This window comes from Argopecten irradians, chromosome 3 (genome assembly GCF_041381155.1).
Source record: "Argopecten irradians isolate NY chromosome 3, Ai_NY, whole genome shotgun sequence".
Lineage (NCBI taxonomy): Eukaryota > Metazoa > Mollusca > Bivalvia > Pectinida > Pectinidae > Argopecten > Argopecten irradians.
Window position 1 is genome coordinate 32,896,201 of NC_091136.1, and position 21,179 is coordinate 32,917,379.

General features: G+C 35.0%; 2 protein-coding genes across 4 annotated transcripts in view; one reads left to right on the forward strand and one right to left on the reverse strand.

Annotated features, from left to right (window-relative positions):
* Positions 1-3,688: 3,688 nt before the first annotated feature.
* Positions 3,689-17,133, reverse strand: LOC138318289 (TAF6-like RNA polymerase II p300/CBP-associated factor-associated factor 65 kDa subunit 6L). Of its 2 annotated transcripts, none has more exons than XM_069260510.1 (12): positions 16,987-17,133; positions 14,861-15,317; positions 14,594-14,680; positions 13,504-13,654; positions 13,057-13,116; positions 10,403-10,491; positions 8,533-8,610; positions 8,007-8,108; positions 7,125-7,249; positions 6,069-6,201; positions 5,518-5,646; positions 3,689-4,891 (listed from the first exon to the last, which is right to left on the reverse strand). In XM_069260510.1, exons 2-12 carry the CDS (start codon positions 15,029-15,031, stop codon positions 3,737-3,739), a joined length of 2,280 nt encoding a protein of 759 aa, XP_069116611.1. In that variant the 5' UTR covers positions 15,032-15,317; positions 16,987-17,133; the 3' UTR covers positions 3,689-3,736. The 2 variants fall into 2 exon arrangements, with proteins under 2 accessions (XP_069116611.1, XP_069116612.1); XM_069260511.1 differs by having other exon boundaries at positions 14,861-15,042; positions 16,987-17,095.
* LOC138318288 (pyruvate carboxylase, mitochondrial-like) overlaps positions 17,106-21,179 on the forward strand; it is a 41,814-nt gene continuing 37,740 nt past the window's right edge. Inside the window, exon 1 of one of the 2 annotated variants that reach the window (XM_069260506.1) lies at positions 17,106-17,243. The gene's annotated coding sequence lies outside the window, so the exon portion shown is untranslated. Of the gene's footprint in view, positions 17,244-17,354; positions 17,446-21,179 lie in introns of those variants that run through there. The other variant, XM_069260508.1, reaches the window with a different exon arrangement.

Genomic DNA, 21,179 nt, shown 5'->3' on the forward strand with positions numbered 1-21,179 from the left:
GTAGTGCACATTTGTCTATAGACCTGTACTAGTATTACACAATCACTCATAGACATGTACAAGTAGTACATAATCACCCATAGACCTGCACTAGTAGTACACTCACTCATATACTTGTACAAGTAGTACACAATTACTCATATGCTTGTAAAAGTATATATACATGTAGTACACAATCATACATATGCCTGTAGAAGTAGAACATAATCACCCCTAGACTTGTACAAGTAGTATACAATCACCCCTAGACTTGTACAAGTAGTATACAATCACCCATAGACCTGCACAAGTAGTGCACAATCACTCATAGACTTGTACAAGTAGTGAACAGTCACCCATACACTTGTACAAGATATTGACTAATCAGTAGGAGTACACTAATGAAGCAAGTCACACCTAGAGCTGCTGTATTTAATTGGTCAGGAGTTCGAGGAAACCTTTTCCAAGTTTAATGCGCCCAACAGAATCTGACCCTGTAACGTACATTTCCTGTCAGCCTCAGCCATAAAGAACATAATACTAGCCAATTTAATTCATCGTGTTCCATTTTTCATGAGCTCCCCTGAGAAAAGGAGACAAATGTTCACAAACAGCAATTTTCATAAAATCAATGCCTGCTATACACAACCATAGGATTGACCTGGAAGAGCCGTCTAAAACATTTCAACATAACCCTATTTGAATTTCAAATCCAGGAAAAAAGACAATGCATGCCAATTGCATATTACCATGGTGTAAGTTACTCAATCCAGGAAGGCTTACAGCTTCCCTGAATAATAAATATATAATTTCATCACAGCGCATTCTCCTGTTACTGTATTAAAAAATGTACGTAGTTAATGGTTCGTTCAATAAAAGGTGCACTTTGTTTTCTCTGTCATAGCTGATTACATAATTTTTTTTTCGCTGATAAATGTGTCTTTTACTAGTACATCCATTTCAATTCCAATGATGCTTTGTCACATTTGGATACATATGCATACAGTGTAACTTGCCTAAACCAAATATCACACTGGGACCAGCATACTTGGCCACTATAACCAGGTTTTCATATTCTACAAGTCTTAATTATTATAGATTAAGAAGGAAAATGCTATACATTTACCCCAGATTACACAAGGATACAAATTAAGTAAGAGCTGGTTTTGACAAATTATACTGTAGTGTACAAGGGATGTTTGAAAAGAATTGCTTATTTCTCTCTGGAGCATTGCAGATCAAAGTGCCTGTCAGGACTAGTATTTCTGCCCAGCAAAGAATGCTTTCAATTTCGGAAATCACATGGGGCAAGGTCTAGAGAATACGGAAGGATGGAGTAAAACAGGTACTTTTTCTTTCTTCACAGTTGCTGTAACTATTGAGGAGGTATGAATGAGAGCATTGTCATGTAGAAGACTGGCAAGCGTATGCATGTTGAAGACCAGTGGCAGTGCCTGATTTATAATTATAATTTATTTAGTTTATTCAGTAATACATGAAGTACTTTACGGTGATGCTTTTGCCCAACCCAATCACTACTGCATTAATTGATTTCTTTAATTGAGCCTTCAGCACCTCGATAAGGCATCTTTATTTGATTTGTTATCCATCTCCTAACTTTTATGGAAAAAAGGCATCTCCCTGGCAAACACCTTAAAATTTGACGGTTCTGAAAAAGCAATCTGGTGATTTGTAAATCACTTAATTTTAATTTGTTGAAATTGAATCCAGACAAAACTGAGTTAAAAAGTAACAACTTTCACATTTTACAGGTCAGATTTTCAGTCGCCAAGTCCTGAGCACTTATCTATTGAATGGAAGTCATTTGAAGGATTTCAGCATCTATGTAATTGACCATTATATACATGTATTGATCATGACCGAACATAAATATGACACTCTTGACACATAATATTTAAATAATATATTTGAGTGCCATTTCTATGTTAGGTCTAACTGTAATCCAGTTTTAATGTAGGTTTCAGTACACTTATCAAGTCTCTAGACATCTCAAAAGACCCTATTTCAAGATTTTATAATATTTCACCCATTACCTCCTAAAATTAAATGATCAAATTAAAGTACATGTAATTAATTTAAGCAAATTTGTAAACTTTTAAAGGGACAATTCAGTCTAAGAGAACATTAAAATGTGTACATATATCGGAAACAAACCAGTTCTAATGGAAATTAGATCAGTCTTTTTTCTGTGATATGCCAGAAAAGCCCATGGTTGTGAAATGCGTGTGAAATGTTCAAACTTGCTCGCTGTCCGCCATTACATATTGTGGTCGAACATCTTGTATGCCGAACCCTGTCCCTTGCCCGTAGAGTAATGCAACTTTTGTCTAGACCTGCTCAAATTGCTTGACAGTAGTGTGTTTACCTTATTAGGTGAATTGTCTTGCCTAAAAAAATCATTTTATCGCCTCCTCAGTGGTTATGTAGTTCGTTTGTTTAAAGTGCGTGACTTTGGCTTGGGTATGGGTACAGCGTACATAATGTACCTGCTTAATCGTATTGATCAACGATTTGTCATTACAACGGTATCAATTAAAATACTACACAATGACGTGGAATTTGTCAATAATTTGTGTTATATGTTTCATAAGAAATGTAGAACAATACATTTATGCCATATTTGCTTCTTGGTTATGTAAAAGAATTAGCCTGAGTGAATTGTCTCTTTAACCAAGCATGCTGGAGACTAAATCAAATATTCAATAGGTCTTTGATTTTTCGCTTTTTAGGAGAAATTGTTTAAAAGATTTCAGACTATCAGGTATTTCTCTGTGAATGAAAACCATGTTTTAAGCATGCATACATGTCAGTACACCAAAGAATCAAAGCATCTAATATTTGAGTAAAAGTTGCTTTAAAGTTTTCGAATATTTAAGCCATGTAACCTTAAATACTACAGCTCAAAATCTTTTGGGTATTTAGAAGTTATTTACAATGTTTTAGTCTTTTGGACCCTTTTGCCTTGAATGAAATTAAATTCATTCTGATCATTGACCTATTTCTTAACTTTTCATCCAAATATTCTACAGACCTAATTACATATTAAATAATATTACCATTGGTCTCTGGATCTCAAGATTACTAATTACTGTATTCAACCCAATACACATCCCAATCCCTATAAGTGCCCAATCTCCCTTTTTAAGGACCCAATTTTACTTACCAAGTCACCTTTAGTTAAATCCAGATTGAAAATAGGAAACCTCTGTAGTTTTCTTTTTTTTTTTTAAATTTCTTTTACAAATTGATTTATAGCTTACATTGTACATTATACTTTACGAAAGACTAGTCCACCCCCTCTTTTTAAGTGCCCTGGGTGCTTATTGGGTCGAATATGGTAATTAAGAAATCATTGTATCATATTGGCACTTGTGATACTAAAGTCATTCATATGAGAAAACTACTTTGTAGTCCTTAATTCTAGCTTTTTATGTGTACAGGATCAATATTAATTCTTTTTGAGAATAATTTAAGTGTCAAAAAAGAGACTGAAATGGCCTAATAACTCTCTGAAGTAGAAACTACTGGTATGTTGTTGCACTATGTTGTCAATTCTGATTTAAATATCAGCTGTAGTTGCACACTGGCTTAAGAAGTACACCATATCCTTTTTTTTCAAAATACACTGTGATACATCCATAACAAGAAAACTTCCAAACATTCAAAGACCCCAATGATATACTAATCATTTCTCATTTGTATAATGCTTTATTTTTGCTATACACATTTCACCCTATCAATCTGATGTAAAATCTCGCGGATCTTTCACCTTCAACTTTAAAGTTAATGGCTTTTTATTGCCAGCACCGTCTGAATTCTCACCTTCTGAGGAATAATAATGAGGCTTAAATGATAACTGCTGTTTAAAATCCTCTGGATCTGACTCTATGAATTCATAAGCATCAAAATTAGAAGCTGTTGAGGAGGTACTGGTCTTTTGACTCTGTTTCCGTTTTTTGCCACTATGTTTAGTGTCTTTTTGATCACGAGATGGTGGTGAGGGTACAGCAATAGGTTTGATTTGAATTTTGAGCGGTGGACGTCTTACAAACTTGAGTTTGATGCCTTCACTAGTGTCACTTACAGTACTAACGGCCAGGTGAGCTTGACTTGACCCAGGATAATTAGCATCCTCACCCGGCTCTCCTTCACGAGCTGGCTGAGGTAACTGTGGTGGTTTGACAGGAACCAACCTTCTTCTATCATCGCCAAATTCGTCCTCCTCATCGTCTGTGTCAACCTCCTTGTAACTTGGCTTTTTTAACACACGCAAGTCTTTTTTGGTTTGATTTAACATGTCTTTATGTCTCTGCTTCTCGATTTCTAACAATTCAGCTGACCGTCGCATATGATGCTGGCGTAACAGCTCAAGTTCATGTGCTTGTTTGTCCTGTTCTGCCTGTTTCATTCTATCAATCATTTCTTGTCTTTCTCTTTGGATGCGCTCCTGCTCCTCTCTCTGTTTCCGTAACACTTCCAATCTTGCATTTTCTATTCTTTCTCTCTCACGCCTTTCCTTGTCTAAAATTTCCTGAATTCTAACCTGCTCCATGAAGTCCGCGAGGAGTTGGTCCCCGCTTTTAGCTGCCTCGGGATCAGTTAATGATACAGTTTTCTCCGTTTTCTTAGCTACAAACACTTTTCCTTTGAGATCAATTTTATCATATAACAGTGGAAGTCTAACAGCTAGACTGTCACCAAAGTACTCGTACATCTCCTTGTAAAACCGTGCCACAGAGGATTGTAGTGCTGAAGAGCTGGAATCAGACTTTGTTTGAGACGTCTGCTTCTTGGGTTTGGAATTTGATAGTTCTGTCTTACTGTCTTCATACTCCTGTACTTGTTTCTCAAACAGTCTGATGTGTTTCTTCATCACAAATTCCACTGCCAACTGAAAATTAAATCATCCTACGATCAATAATAAGAATTACTGACATAATAACAAATCAAACACAAAGCATTAATTATTATATATTGTAAACCAACTAATTTCCGTGGCGACTTATTTTCGCATTTTCTTACACAACAACAATTCATAAATTAAGACAAAAATAACACTGACTGCACAATCTAGTGGGCAAAATAAACAGATTGGTTATTTGTAATGTGGCTACAGGAACTACAATAATGGAACAAAGTACTCCAGAACACCACTATATAGCTTTGTCTGTTTCATCAAATAACACCTGCAATATGACTATTCATTATTTCAAGAAGAGTTTGTCATTCATCACTTGGGCTGACATTAACTTGTTTTGATAATACTGGAGTGGAATAGATATTGCAATTAATTTCAACAATTAAAAAAAAATGTTTAAACCTTTCTCTTAATCAGTTAAATCAATTAAGTTAAATATTTTTTGGTATTAATGATAAATAACTTTTTTTTTCCTCAAGACAAACTTCTGTTTTTATGTAAAATCATCACTAGGATCGTACTTCACGGTCTTAAATACCATACCTCAGAAAGGAAAGTTTTCAAAAAGGATGTAATTTTTTTGAAATTGTCCAACCTACCAGCATGGCACCATGGACCTTGTGGGCGTCGGCCTTTGTGATAGCATTGGCGTAGGATGTATCCTCTAACACAGTGGTCAGATGGGGCCAGTAGACTGGGAGGTGGGGAATCAGCACGTCCTCTACAGGCTGTAAGGGAGGTAACTCTTATAATACTATTTAACTAGTTGATGTAGTGAATCTTTACACAACAATCTTCTTACAAGTACACATTAATGAACGCATCGCTACATTACACTTTAAAAATGTAAGATCATTTTAAAGTTAAGAGTTAAAAAGTATCTCAAAAGCACAAATATTTTTTTATAGATTCAAATGCTAGGCATAAACTCATGAAAACAAGTAGAACTTGGAACTGTATTGTACACCCTGTTGTTAATATATGGATTCATCAAGTAGAGATGATGGAGGGAAGTCCGACTTCTGAGAGAAAACCCAGCAACCATCAGACAATACCAGGCAACTTGGGTTGTAAACAGGCAATTCAAATGTAGATGCCTTATGGTAAATGACAGACACCTTAACCACTTAGCCATTTAACAAATACTAACCTTGTAACCAAGGGCAGTAAGGCCCATGACAGCACCATAGTGACAACAGAAAGGCTTAGCGTGGTCACACAGAACTTCCTTCAGATTCTTCACAGTATTGTACAGGAGGTGGTTAATGGGACTAGACCAGGACCTGGAAAATATATAACATGACATGTACCAATATATGCCATAAAGTAATACCAACGGTTATTTTCATGAGGTCTTAATAACTTTGCAGTTCCTTCATGTGCTTGTGGAGAATTTTTCATGTACAAGGATATTTAGTCTTATATTAAATGTTAACAATCATATATCAATCATCGAAAAAATAAGAGATGCAACTCCTGAGCCAGGTACTAAATGGTACATTCTAGGTTCATCTGGTGCTGCTGATATATCAATTTACAATGGAAATGTTTATTCTAGCTTTCATGAGCTTAACATTGTTTCTTTATATTGTAAAATAAGATTATTTGGTAGGTATTCAATTTGACACAGATTAATCGTTTACAATAACTTTTTGTATGTTCATAAATGTATGGAAAAATCCTATTCAACCACACATCAAACCAGACTCATCCAAAGGAATAATGTGACACTTCAATTTCACATAAAATACATATTTCTTATAAAGAAACCAAAAAGAAAATACAAAAAATATTCATAACATACTTCTGAAGATGATATTTGAAAAATTGTCAAACATAGATGGTTAAACGTTAAAATTCTTGTAAGGAAATACAAGCTAACAGATAAACAAATAATTTGATTTCTATACACCCAATTTATTTTCGTGACAACTAAATGTTACTTTTTTCTGTTGCACAACTCATTAAAGACAATTTCATTCTGCTGTTTAGACTCTTATGATCTACTTCACTTGAGTTTAAATTGATTTTGCAGCGACCCATTTTCACAATTTCCTATCGCCCATGAAATACACATAAATAAATATAGCACTGCTAATTCAAATCAACATCAAAATAATGAAAACACAAGCTTTCTGGTATCGACCTAATTATCAACCACAACTGCCTTAGAATACAGGAGAGTTCCCTTCAGTTTAATACCTACATGATAATCTGTGCCAGCAGACGTGCAGCGTAGTCACGCAGAGCCCAGTGGTCATTGGACGGATTAATAGAGGCAGCTAGAGGTTCTAACAGACAGTAGGTAGTGCCTTGTACCATCAAGTTCAACTGTAGACAAAACATGGTGTAAATCACTTGATCATCCACAACATTTCTACTAAAGTCAAAGTGAACTTTTATGTTATTTATCTGATTATCAACTTACAACTTAACATATATATAGACTTATAACCTTAGAAGTTTCATAAAATGAACAATCTTTGCCATGTTAATCTTTATATTTTAATCAAGTCTGTGAAATTCCACAATTTCTTTTGGACTCATTATTTCTATGAAATCATTAGGCCATTGTAATGACCTATCAGACACTATTTTACAGTCGATTTTTACACTAAGAGATGATAACATCACATTTTAAGCCAATGAAAATGTTTGTTAAAAGCAAAATTGCATTGTGCATGTTTTGCACTTTCATTATTAACTTGTATCTGACCAATCTAATTAAAATTAGACTTGTGATTCCGCTCAACTATGATGCTCTATGATACGCTCATATACAAGATCTAACAAATCCCTGTCCGGTGTCACCTCAACATGACCTCTGGCCTAGATTCGGAACATCTCGTGACGTACTGGTAGCCATTTATACTTCCGAGAGATTTGAAAACAGTGACAATATGATTTCATAGGCAACACACTGAATGGCTCACCACAGGGGTCTTGCTGAGGTGAACCCGAACATAGAGTTGTAAGATCTTGTTTTGGAGCGTATCATGGTGGAACGGAATTACAAGCCAAATTTATTGTATAACTAGTCATACTGATAATGTTGAGTTGTCAAGAGCTCATTTGTACTAATACTTACATAAGGCTGGGGCTCCAGGTATAATGATGTATTGTTGATGAGGGCTTTTATAGTATGAAGCAGTTTTGTAAGTTGGCAGATATCATGGCTCACTGTTTTTACCTGAAAATTTACATGATTAGTAAACATATAACCAGGTTTTTTTTCATCTATTGAAAATTATATTTAAAGCCATAATTTAATATTACCATGTAGATTGCACTTTTATGGACTAAGTAGAAAACAACACATATTAAAATATATTAGATTGTGAATTTCCTTCACATTATAGCAAAATAATTAATATGTATTTTAGAAAATTAATTATAAATGCAATGTACATAATTCTGTATTGGCATATTGCTGAGTTATCTGTTCTTGGTGTAAGTTATAATTTTACATCATATGCATGTAAGTGTATCATCATATCTTCCAAACTAAACAACACAATCATTATCTACTCTCAAGAGCAGGTAACTCAGTGATATGCAAACATTGGATAATAAACTTGCAATACTTCAACAATTTAGAAATGATGTGGACTTACCCCATTGGCTACAAAACTAACAAAGCGGGGAAGAAGAGGTACAATATGGGAGTTGGTCCGGAGATCTTGGAGAGCAATCTGAGAACAGCAGATTTAATAATAGTTCTATTCTGCAGAAATATCAAATATGAAATCATACAAAACAACACAATTAGTTATTATCAAGGTTTGGACCAAAGTTGTTTTGTTTATGAAATAATAATGGACCTGGAGACTTTATATTATTGCGGACTGAATTTAAAGACCAGTACTGTAAATTGTGATATTTTGGAGTTTTTGTATCAAAAAGCTTAAGGGGTGATTAAATTTTCGTTTCCCTATGCCATGATAATTTGTGACGCATTACTTCATTTCGTCAAAAGAAACTGAAAATTTACTTTGCCTATACACATATATCCCGCTACAATGAAAAACTGACGTGATCAGTTTTGAAACATTATCGTTACAAAGATAACCCTTTGAAATACTGGTCTTCAATAGAATTGATTAATCAATAGTCACACATATAATCATATACATGTTTGCACAAAAGAAAGACTCTGACCAGTAATGTTGGTTTTTTTCTGGATTACAGCATATACCTTAAAGGTATGTTTATGTAACGGGATCAAGTATTTTATCCAGAGCACGTGTTCACATACCTAATAAATGGCATGTAGATTTATTGATTGCTATATACAAACAAATAAATATGTCGTCAAATTTTGGTGTGTGAAATTTTGGCGCTTTGATGTCAAACGCCAAATAAGCCAAAATATGACCACATCCAAAATATCCCAATTTACGGTTTTTCTAAATTATTAGTTTTACATATAGTCCTGCAGTTGCTGACCCCTATATAAAGCCATAGAGGGCAGTGAGACATAAAAGGATGAAGCCATGCTACACTGGGTCTTTATTTTATACTGACCATCTATGGCTTAGCTGGGGATGAGTAACTGACTATATAACAATCTTATATCATAGAAAACCATATTTATTTTATAATAGAGTCAATTATAAGTAAAACTTGAAGCATGTCGGCGAATGATACAAACAATAACTGTTTAATCATTCAGAAGTCAGCTACATGACAGTATTTCTTTCTGGTTTCTGTGAGTACACTACTGTATAAGGGAACTGGAGAATGAATCCCTTTTGTTCTCAATTCAATAATCTTTTATATGTCATGCTGCTGAACTGTTAACCTAATAAGTCTATGATGAGTGATGATTAAGCTACACAAATCTCACCCAGCTTTTTATAATCTCATCAGTTTTCAAATGGCATAGGGGAAGCAACTTATAAAGAAAATTAGCTCACACGCGCTAGAAAATAATGTGACCTCATCAATACATACGGCGTAACTGTGGTGCGCATTGTAGATGACGTCATCAATTTTGACGCATAACAACGTTCCTGCAATAATGGCGCAATGGAAAAGTTGAAAACCAAGTGAAATTTCATATTTTTTTTACTAAGTATAGGAGAAAAAGAATGAAAGATTTTGGCCGTCAACCCTCGGCAAGCCTCGGGTTGACCGGCCAAAATCTTTCACAAGGGTTGAGATATCCCTGTCTACTTCACAGACCCATGTAAGATTCTATTAATCTTTTCTTTAGCAATCATAGCATAAACCTGTGAAGTATGAGAGAATAATAGATTCTCACACAGGTCTGGACAAACCGAATGAAAGATTTTGGCCCAGTAATGGCAGCAAAAATCTTATACAATGGTTGAGATATCCCTATCCACTTGACTTATGTTCCATTCATTTTCTAACATACTTAAAAAAAGATTAATATTTCAGTAGTTCAGTATTTCCATCTCCTGATTATCATAGCAACCATGAGATAACCCTGGGGAAGTATGATATAAAATCTATACTAGCCTTCATGGCCTCAGGATCACAGCCGAGAATGGCATTGGTTACGTTATCAAAGTACATCTGTAGATCTTCACGTTTGATGATAGGTTTGACTACAAAAGAATTTGTAACAAAATACAACATGTATACTTCTTATCAAAGCATGGACATCTTTGTGTGAAATATCAATTAGAGCAAACAAGGTTTTTTTCAGGGTGCCATAAAATGCGAAGAACAACTTACATATTAGAAACATTCATCTTTTATATATTGGAAACACAATTTATGAAAGTGATGCAGTGAAGCTGGGTTACATAGAATTTGCATGGTCTTCATTTTCATTATACCCTCATAACCTAAACAAAATAAAAATCTATTCCTTACATTCCAGTTTTTTTAATATCATTTATTCTCGAGACAGTTGGATATTTTTTTTTTTGAAACACCCATATTTTTTCTCTCCCATCATCGTCAACGAATGCGATTGAACAGATGATTGTAATCAAGTCATACATATGTTCCCACCAAAAGTGGGGTCATGACCCCACATTTCCTGTCGCATTGCTACGCAATTGGCTATTCCCATAACAACAGAAACACTGCACGTGTTGTACACTGATAATGATAATACTAGAAAGCATGGTTATGAGTCCATGTCAGTGCAAACTGTAAATATAGTACTATTGATATTACCAGTTATATAAATAGAGATTGAGGTTGATCACTACATCAGCATTCTTTCGCTATTGCCTGGCAGGCTGGCAGTACACTCTCGATACCTTGGTCACAGTTTTGGTTATGTTATCTCGACGGTGCCGGCAGGTGGCGCTGTTACATCACACACACGTGTTGCGGGAAACACGGTTGTCAGTAAGGAAACACGCTTGTCAGTAGCTGAGCTACTGTCAAAATGGACGACTTTGTTGAGCGTGTTAACCTGGTACTGTCATTAAATACAATGAGAAGTTAGCCGTTGTTGTGTCAACTTATCTATATTTACGACCTGATACCAGTACAACAACTTGATTAGATTTTTTTTGTCATATTTATTTGATTAATCAAGAGATCAAGGCAACACATTAGGACCTAGCTGCAGTAGAATAATAAGCATCTGGCATTCATAACACGAACTGTACAATACGTTCTTGCTTAAGATAACTTTTAAAATACGTTATCATTATCTGATAAGAGTGTTAACATTGAATAGTTTGATATTTGAGATTTTGATGTCATACGAGTGTTCTTTTCCATAATATAGACTATGATACAGTTGTTACAGCATATTAGGCCTACTCCTTTTCCGGCAGTTCCAGTATAAGTTAACAGTGATATAACGCTGTAGACAAGTCACAGAAAATTTAAGAAAGAGGTTTAAAACAGATACTAACATCAAGATCATTACTTGTATTACATATTATGTCTAAATCGGCAACACGTTAGCACTGACATTGACTGTGCATTGTTATCTGAATATTGTTGGTTCGGTTAATTTTTATTACAGCCGGAGATCATGATCACCTTTAGAAAGTTGTCTGCAGCACGATCTAGTTAATGTTACACGTGTATACATCGGAAGTATGGTATGGAAGCACAATGTGTTGCAAACAATACAGACTGTCGTACTTTAACAATACAGATGTAGACCAACTGTAGATTAAATGAGCATGGTTTTCACGAAAAAACAACAACATTCCTACCATTCCAAATATTTTTGGCATCGTTTTGAGATCAAATAATATTTTATTTGTTTAAAGATGCTTCACCGCTGACAAATGGTATTTTTTCACTATCAAAAACAGGAGCAGACGATTAAGTATTTTTCTTAAGTTACAAAAGTTACTTACTTTACACCGTTACCACCACTGAAAAGTTGGAGCTTTTAATTTGACTTCAAGTTAAAAATATGAAAAATAATTAATTGCATCCCGAAAAAAAAATCCATAGCACTATATCCTATATGGAATTAAGTACTGATTGCGCATGCACCAAAGGCAAAATAAATCATTTTATATTATTTTTTGTGTTAATTAGACATATATATACACAATTAAACACCAATTATTGTTCAAATGATGAATATCATTTACGGTATGCTCTGTCGGCGTCGGAGCATCTTTAAAAAAACACCAAAAGCCAACTCACAGAAATGGTAAAAGTAAACTACCTTTAGCTTCTGTACGTGTAGTCCGGTTTCCTAATTCATTAAACATTTCAGTCTTCGATTTCTACATGATAATGTTCCAACGCTTGCCAAAAACTAATCCACACTGATGTCCGATATGACTATGGTAATTACTGTACATACTTAACGTAATCTTGCAATATGTAAACTACTTCAGTAACATCCCTTGGAGTCTTTTAATGTAATGTACGTTGTCGCTGCAGCTATAATGAAAATACCTGTGTAGGCTTACACATGTGTGTATGATGTAACAGCGCCACCTGGCGGCACCGTCGAGATAACATAACCAAAACTGTGACCAAGGTATCGAGAGTGTACCACCAGCCTGCCAGGCAATAGCGACAGAATGCTGATGTTGTGATCAACCGAAACCGTTCACACTATTACTGCGTCAACAGTAAAAGTACATGTAATGTACAATGTCCTATTGACAAGAAATTACATTTGACATCTCATGTCATCTTGTTACGATTACAAACCCTAAACAGTAACTTACTGAGATTTTGATGGAGAGCTGACGACACTTTTGAGACTCCTTCCACTGCCAGCCAGTGAGCTAAAAAACAACAAATATACATACCTTTCTATAATGCAGACATATTTTACTAAAGCGCAGTGTAAGGAATATTTGCAACAAAATGGCTTTTAACAGTCAACTTATTTAAAATCTATTATTCTGTAGTTGAAAATTTGAAATATAAGCATTACAACTTCACTGCACTTAAATACAATTATTAATTGTTTTATAATATTTTGATCTCAGTATGTGTCAATGTATTTGAACATAAGTGAGATTTAAATGATTAGCATGATGTATGAAAATGTTGATCAGTCTTACAATAATTAATGTACTGTTATATTAATGTTCAACCAATCAATTTAAAACCCTCTAAGCCTTATAAAAATAGCACCAACATATAAGAGCAATCAGTTCCAACTGTACCTTTAATCGAGGTTTCTCCTGGATTTTTCGGAACATAATTATTGAAGGCAACATTGGCAAAATTGGTTTCTGTATCTTCTACAAAGAAGAGTTCGCCATCTTTGGTTTGTCGGAAAGGCAAGTTTTCTGGAGATCGATATCCATGGATTGGCTAAAAGACCAAAAGTAAAAACAAATTAAAATATATGCTTTTCAAAATCATTAAAAATGTGACTAGATAGTAAATATGATTATTAGATTCCATAATGATCCCAAATATGGAAACTGAATTAGTTTAAAGATTTTTTTGCCAAATTTGTTTACTGAGAATTTGGGGGATTTTTGAAACAAAAGTACACTAGCAGTTCATGGACTTTATTAGCTGCAATATTGTAGCTCAAAAGACTTTTATACAGAAAAAGGTGTCGTCTTTAGAGCTACAATTGGTGCCTACTACTGCTAATGGAGCAAAGTAATTGTTATGCAAACCATTATTAAAATATTTGCATATATTTTATCTAACTTGTTTTATATTAATTACCTGCTAGGCAATAAAACTGAACCGTGTAAAATATCAAATTCTCAGCAAGACGTTATTTTTTACATATACATATGAAGGCCTTTCTGAAGAGAATTTATACGGCAAGTCTACAAATTATGAATTTGACGTCTTGTGAGCGATGTGGTAGATATTAAGAATGGTAGTTATGTTTTTGGAAACTGCAAATAAGTATAGAAAATTGTGCCCAAATGATTTTCGGAGGCAATGCTCCACTAGGATACATAGGGACCAATTCATTCTCAGCCAAAAGGTGTAGTAGGCCCGGTATGTATATTCGTTCTAGGACTTTATGGCATAACATCATTCGTAATGATTTTCGGATTACTGTAGTACTGGCATGGTAAAGGGAAAAACTTTATTGACATTAAATATCTCAAAAATGGACATGGGTAGAAAGGCATTTGAAAAAAAAAGTACTATTGAGCAGGGAATTTGAAGTAATAATAAGACATTCAAATGCTCATGACTACTGGTAATGGTCTGCATAACGAAAAAAAAAATTGTTTTTTTTTAAAGTGACCATTACACACATTATATTGAGTAACTCACCTGAACATCGCTGACTTTAAGTGATTTATTAAAATCATCTGTGGTCATCTTTTTCCTTTTGGCGTGTTTCATATACTGCGCTCCATTCTAGAAAAAAAAAGACATGTATACGTACACTGACAAAGACTTTACGTGATACTAGTAGTACTAGTAGATCTTATATAACCATAAACTTTGCATTTTTGGATTAATTAAATTTATTTACAATGTAAGCCATGTCTAAAATCATTGCTATGGAATTATACATGTTAACTAGTAGATACCTACCTGAGCTGCCTCCCGAAGCCTATAACTGACATCCTCTCCCAGTAGAGCAGCCACATCATCTGGCAAGTCGGAATGTCCTCCAGCTTCTGCGATAAGTCTTATGGATTCCTTTGTCAGGATGGCAAATCGTTTCTCATCAATAATAGGGAGTCTCCTGTCTTCTTTTTCCATATTTGTTTAAACTTGTATTACGAAGACATGTACAGTTTCTTTAATTCATTTTGTAATCTTTACACACATGACAGAATCTTGCTCTTAATTAACTGCCTATTGTTATAAGTCAGAGTGTTAAAAATATGTGACATATTTGGAAAAATGTCAGTAGATCATGATCATTTATTGCTTATAATGTTGTAATCAGTTTAACTTAACATTGTTTGCAAAGATATTTCCCCTCCAGTCTACAATGCATTATGACTGTCTATTTTAGTTGCCTCATTTCGCAGTATAAAGCATCCTGAAAAATAAGCAAATTTTTTTTAACTTTTGCAAATTTCCTAAAAAAAAAGTATAATTAAATTATATCTTACACTCGATTAATATTATATACAGAAGATGTTCACTGGTAAATTATAATGTTTACTGTATCAGACTTGTTTTAGCTCTTAATATTATATTTTCTTCCTTTTTCCTATCATCCCCCTCTGTTGTTATTATTATATTTTTTGTGACAAACTGCACATAGATTTATAGCTGCGATGACGTAGCTCTGAATGACGGACGGAAGATTTCTGACAGATGGTCGTCGTCCGAGCTACGATTCCGTCCCATTGACCGTAGTGTTGCAAAACATCCAGCGGTGAAAATGTTGCATTTCAAGTGTGTCATGTGATTTTGTAATTAAATTCAACGATTTCAAACATTTACCAACCTCCATGTCTAAATTATGTTTTAAAGCACTTCTGAATGGCTCACATCTCCGACACGGCTCACTTGGCCGCCATAATGCTTTTCGTTAGAAAGTCTCGCGCTCCAAATATGGCAATTAGTACCATATATGGAATGACCTACAAATTTTCATTACGAAAGAAATATGATGTCACAAAGTTTTTAACATGAATTTTAAATATTCTTTTTTGCTAAATTCTAAGTAATACTTACATTTGTTCAGTTCCACCATGTTTATTCTAAGTTTGTTGGCTTTTTAAAACTTTTAAACATATTTTACCTGTTGAGTGTTTCATTTCGTCACGGTTTCCGGTAAGTCAAACATGGCGGCGTATTTGAACAGAATTATACATGTGCTGTGTTTGCCTTGGATTTTACCACTAATAGTTGATGAAACATCATAATCGAAAGGTTTGTGAATTGAATATTGATCATAGTTGTCAGAACAATACAGTTATATAAGGATATTACCCGAAAAATATAATTTTATCAGTCTCAAAGTGCACATGTGGATCACAGCCGGGCTTGCAACACTAGCGGCAACGGGGTGGAATTCATACCCTGCCAGGAACCGGAGTGGAGGCTGGGTATGATTATTCGTTCTAATAGATTTAATACTCATTCAAAATTGTTATTCATATATAGGATGCAGTTATTTCTGTTTAGAAATCACTGAATCACTATTTCTCCTGAATGTTAGACTCGTACATTTTAAAAATTACACATTCCTATAAGCTTATTTATGTAGATTTTTCAGTGGATGTATTCTAATAGGAAATCTCTAAATAAAGAAACAAATTTACTGTTAAAATCAATTTGTTAATGGGTTATAATTAAACGCTTGCAAATTGTGGCGTATATCTATTTCTCAGATATGCACTCGGAAACAACAGTCTATTTAACTACCCACTTTCAAAACCCTTTTAAATTTATTTTTGGCTAAAAATGTATTCGTCCTTGGTACCGAATTGGCCAAACATGTAAAAATGACAGTATGAACTTAGAAAAGGCAAAGACCTACGAGCATACAAAAGTGCAGTGTTGGACTTGCTCAACACCATCGTATAGCGATATCATAAGACAAATAACTTTTGTGCTCATTTCTCAAAAACAAAATTATTGCAGGTGTCATCAGAAGAGAAATATAGGTGTTTGAATGCGACAACTAGATAAATCAGCAATCGTTAACGCTATAAAATTATCAATAAGAAAGCATGTCGTCTTTTCATATTTCTTACCTATAAATTAACTACATTTTACATGTATATTGATGCATTTTAACAGTAAACATTATCCGGCGGGCACCTGCTTCTAACCGTGTCGTCCATGTTTATTTTTCAGGCTCACTTCCGGTTGAGTTCGAGCTAGGAGTTTTCACATCAGGATTTAGTTTCGTAGCCGCTTCTTCCGCAGCATCTTCGACCAGCACATGACAAGTTTCTCGGGTGATACAGATGTGCAATACTGCAATATAAGGACAGTGTTGGATAGATAGGTATGTATAGTCTATAGATATGGATATTTTGTGGTATTCTGCTGATATTCTGGAAGTCACAGAATCATGTCGTCTGCACGTGTTCGATTAAGACTAATGCCACTGTTGATATACACACATGTAGGCCATGTCCCATGTGTGACTGTGAATGGTTTTCAACAGGTTAGCTTCAGTCTTGACTTTTAAGGTATATCATCACTGTGTAAGTATTAATTATTGCATGGCTTTACTAAACTTCCAATGCAAAAAATAAAACTACAGTTATGGTATATAATTTTGAAACACGTGATTACACACGTCTACTGTATAATTACAGCTGTTCAGCTTTATGTTTATTTTTGTATTTATCTCTGATATAGCCTACTTGAAAAAAAACGACAATTTTCAGACACAGAATAGAGAGTTTGAAACAAATCCTATATAAGGTGAAAAATATTACCAGCAAGAATATCTAATCATAAAAAATGGTGGTATTAAATTGTATTTATTGAAAATTTGATAAAAATTTAATACGGGAGTTTCGAGATCTCAAAACGACGTGGGTAAAGTACATTTTACCGTCGATTAGTCCCACCATCCGGTGATTATGAGGTCATGAAATTCACATCAAATGATGACGTCATAATCACCGGTTGGTGGGACTAATCGACGGTAAATTGTACTTTACCCACATCGTTTTGGGATCTCGAAACTCCTGTATTAAATGTAAAAAATGCCATTGATTTATTATAGGTTTTTAATGACCTATTTTACAGCTATAAGGTCATTACAATAAGGATGGCCTAGCTCTCATTGGCCTAGTAAATACATGCACTAACTGTTTCATATGTGAGAGTTTTATGCCTCGATCAGCAGTTATTTTTTTTGGTGCATTTGGGGGGCGAAAATTTGGCCCCTTCCCCTACAAAAATTGAGCTGTATTTTCCATATTTCATGTAAATACATTTCCAAATAAAGAAAAACCTCTGCTAAATATATGCATTTAAAGGAAGGAAAAAAAGGAAGGAAAAATGTAGTATTTTCCCAAATTAAAAGGCACAGGCCCATGAAATGATTATATACAAAAATCAGTGCTCAGATATGTTTTTGGAGACTCCAAGACTACAGCATGTATATTTGTGTTTTGTCTCCTAGTTGAACTCTCCTTGTTATAGTGGAACTGCCAATATAGATGCCAGAGCTTTTAATTTGCAGACAATTTTCATAATGCGCTAGCATGCATTATGAGATGATTGTCTGCAAAGCTCTGGCATTAAATAACATTGTTTAAGCTAGACCAGGAAAACCGTTTATTAAGGATGATTTAATCAACAAGATGGAACAGCCATTTTGACGGTGATCAGTTGACGTCACCACGTCAACATATATGTGACGTAATAATGGGCATGTTTTCGGTGTCGGTTATACCATCATGTATACAAGCAACTGTAAATATTCTATAGTAACAAAATTATATTGGAATTTAACATTAACAAAAAAAGTACTCTGTGGGGAAAAAGTACAAAAAAAAAGTACACAATTGACTGTATGTTAAATCAGTTGTACACCTTAATTCATGCAAGACTTTCTGAAGACATGTACAGCTTAATTAAGATTAAAGATTTAAATTGCAACATAGCTACGTATTGTATGATGACTTTATTGGAGTACTGATGCATGTGCAATTAAATTGATGCTATCCACGTGCATTCTGTTATTATCATCGTTTTATCAGTGAGTAGCCTGCAGTGTAACAGCTAGTAAGTAGACTGTTGTATCATAGATTCTGTCTCCAGCCACAGTATCTTTGTAGGAGGGATTTCTGTTTACAAAGGATAAATGATACCATGCTGTGGATCCCTGTAAGGGATGCTATAGAATTACATGCAATGATATCTCACTCATTTATGAAAGGAAAAAATTCCGGAAAAAAAGATCAAATTACGTCTAATAACGTCATGCATGGACAATATTGGAGTTGGTTGATCATATGATATTTCAATGTACAATGGTACCTTAATAGCTTACAATACAATGCAGCTGTTGCATGCAAGAATTGTACTTGTTAACCCATATTGCATGATCTTAAAAGGCAACTAAATATAGGATCTTATCTTTTCTCTTTTTAGCCAACCATCATCAGATGGTGGGCTATTCAAATCACTTTTTGTCTGTGGTCCGTCATCCGTCCTTCCGTCCGTCCGTCCGGCCGTCCCTCTGTCCGTTAACAATTCTAGTTATCGCTATTTCTCAGAAAGTACTGAAGGGATCTGTCTCACATTTCATATATAGGTTCCCCTAGGTCCCTAGTTGTGCATATTGCATTTTGGGACCAATCAGTCAACAAAATGGCCGCCAGGCAGCCATCTTGGATTTTGATACTTAAAGTTTGTTATCGCTATTTCTCAGAAAGTACTGAAGGGATCTTTCTCAAATTTCATATGTAGGTTCCCCTAGGGCCCTAGTTGTGCATATTGCATTTTGGGACCAATCAGTCAACAAAATGGCCGCCAGGCAGCCATCTTGGATTTTCAAACTTAAAGTTTGTTATCACTATTCCTCAGAAAGTACAGAAGAGATCTATCTCAAATTTCATATGTAGGTTCCCCTAGTGCCCTAGTTGTGCATATTGCATTTTGGGACCAATCGGTCAACAAGATGGCCGTCAGGCAGCCATCTTGGATTTTGATAGTTAAAGTTTGTTATCGCTATTTCTCAGAAAGTACTGAAGGGATCTTTCTCAAATTTCATATGTAGGTTCCCCGAGGGCTTGAGTTGTGCATATTGCATTTTGGGACTGATCGGTCAACAAGATGGCCGCCAGGCAGCCATCTTGGATTTTGATACTTAAAGTTTGTTATCGCAGAAAGTACTGAAGGGATCTATCTCAAATTTCATATGTAGGTTCCCCTAGGGCCCTTGTTGTGCATATTGCATTTGGGACCAATTGGTCAACAAGATGGCCGCCAGGCAGCCATCTTGGATTTTGTTAGTTAAAGTTTGTTATCGCTATTTCTCAGAAAGTACTGAAGGGATCTTTCTCAAATTTCATATGTAGGTTCCCCTAGGGCTTTAGTTGTGCATATTGCGTTTTGGGACCGATCGGTCAACAAGATGGCCGCCAGGCAGCCATCTTGGATTTTGATACTTAAAGTTTGTTATCGCTATTTCTCAAAAAGTACTGAAGGGATCTATCTCAAATTTCATATGTAGGTTCCCCTAGGGCCCTTGTTGTGCATATTGCATTTGGGACCGATCGGTCAACAAGATGGCCGCCAGGCAGCCATCTTGTATTTTGGTAGTTAAAAATTGTTATTGCTATATCTCACAAAGTACTGAAGGGATCTTTCTCAAATTTTATATGTAGATTCCCCTAAGGCTCTAGGCTAATGCGTTTTTGGATCGATCGGTCAACAAAATGGCGGTCAGGCAGCCATCTTGGATTTTGATAGTTAAAGATTGTTATCACTATTTCTCATGAAGTACTGAAGGGATCTTTCTCAAATTTCATATGTAGGTTCCCCTAGGGCTCTAGTTGTGCAAAATGCGTTTTTGGATCGATCGGTCAACAAGATGGCCGCCAGGCTGCCATCTTGGATTTTGATAGTTAAAGATTGTTATCGCTATTTCTCAGAAAGTATTCAATGAATCTGTCTCAAATTTCTTATATAGGTTCCCCTAGGGCCCTAGTTGTGCATATTTCGATTTGGGACCGATCGATCAACAAGATGGCCGCCAAGGAGCCATCTTGGATTTTGATAGTTGAAGTTTGTTACTGCTGTTTCTCAGAAAGTGCTGAAGCGATCTGTCTCAAATTTTATATGTAGTATGTTTGCAAAAGTTTGAAAAGCATAGAAAAGATCCCTCTTTCCTTTGTCAGACATAGATCATTCTTTGGTGGGCGCCAAGATCCCTCTGGGATCTCTTGTTCCTAAATTACTTTCTTCTTTCTTACAT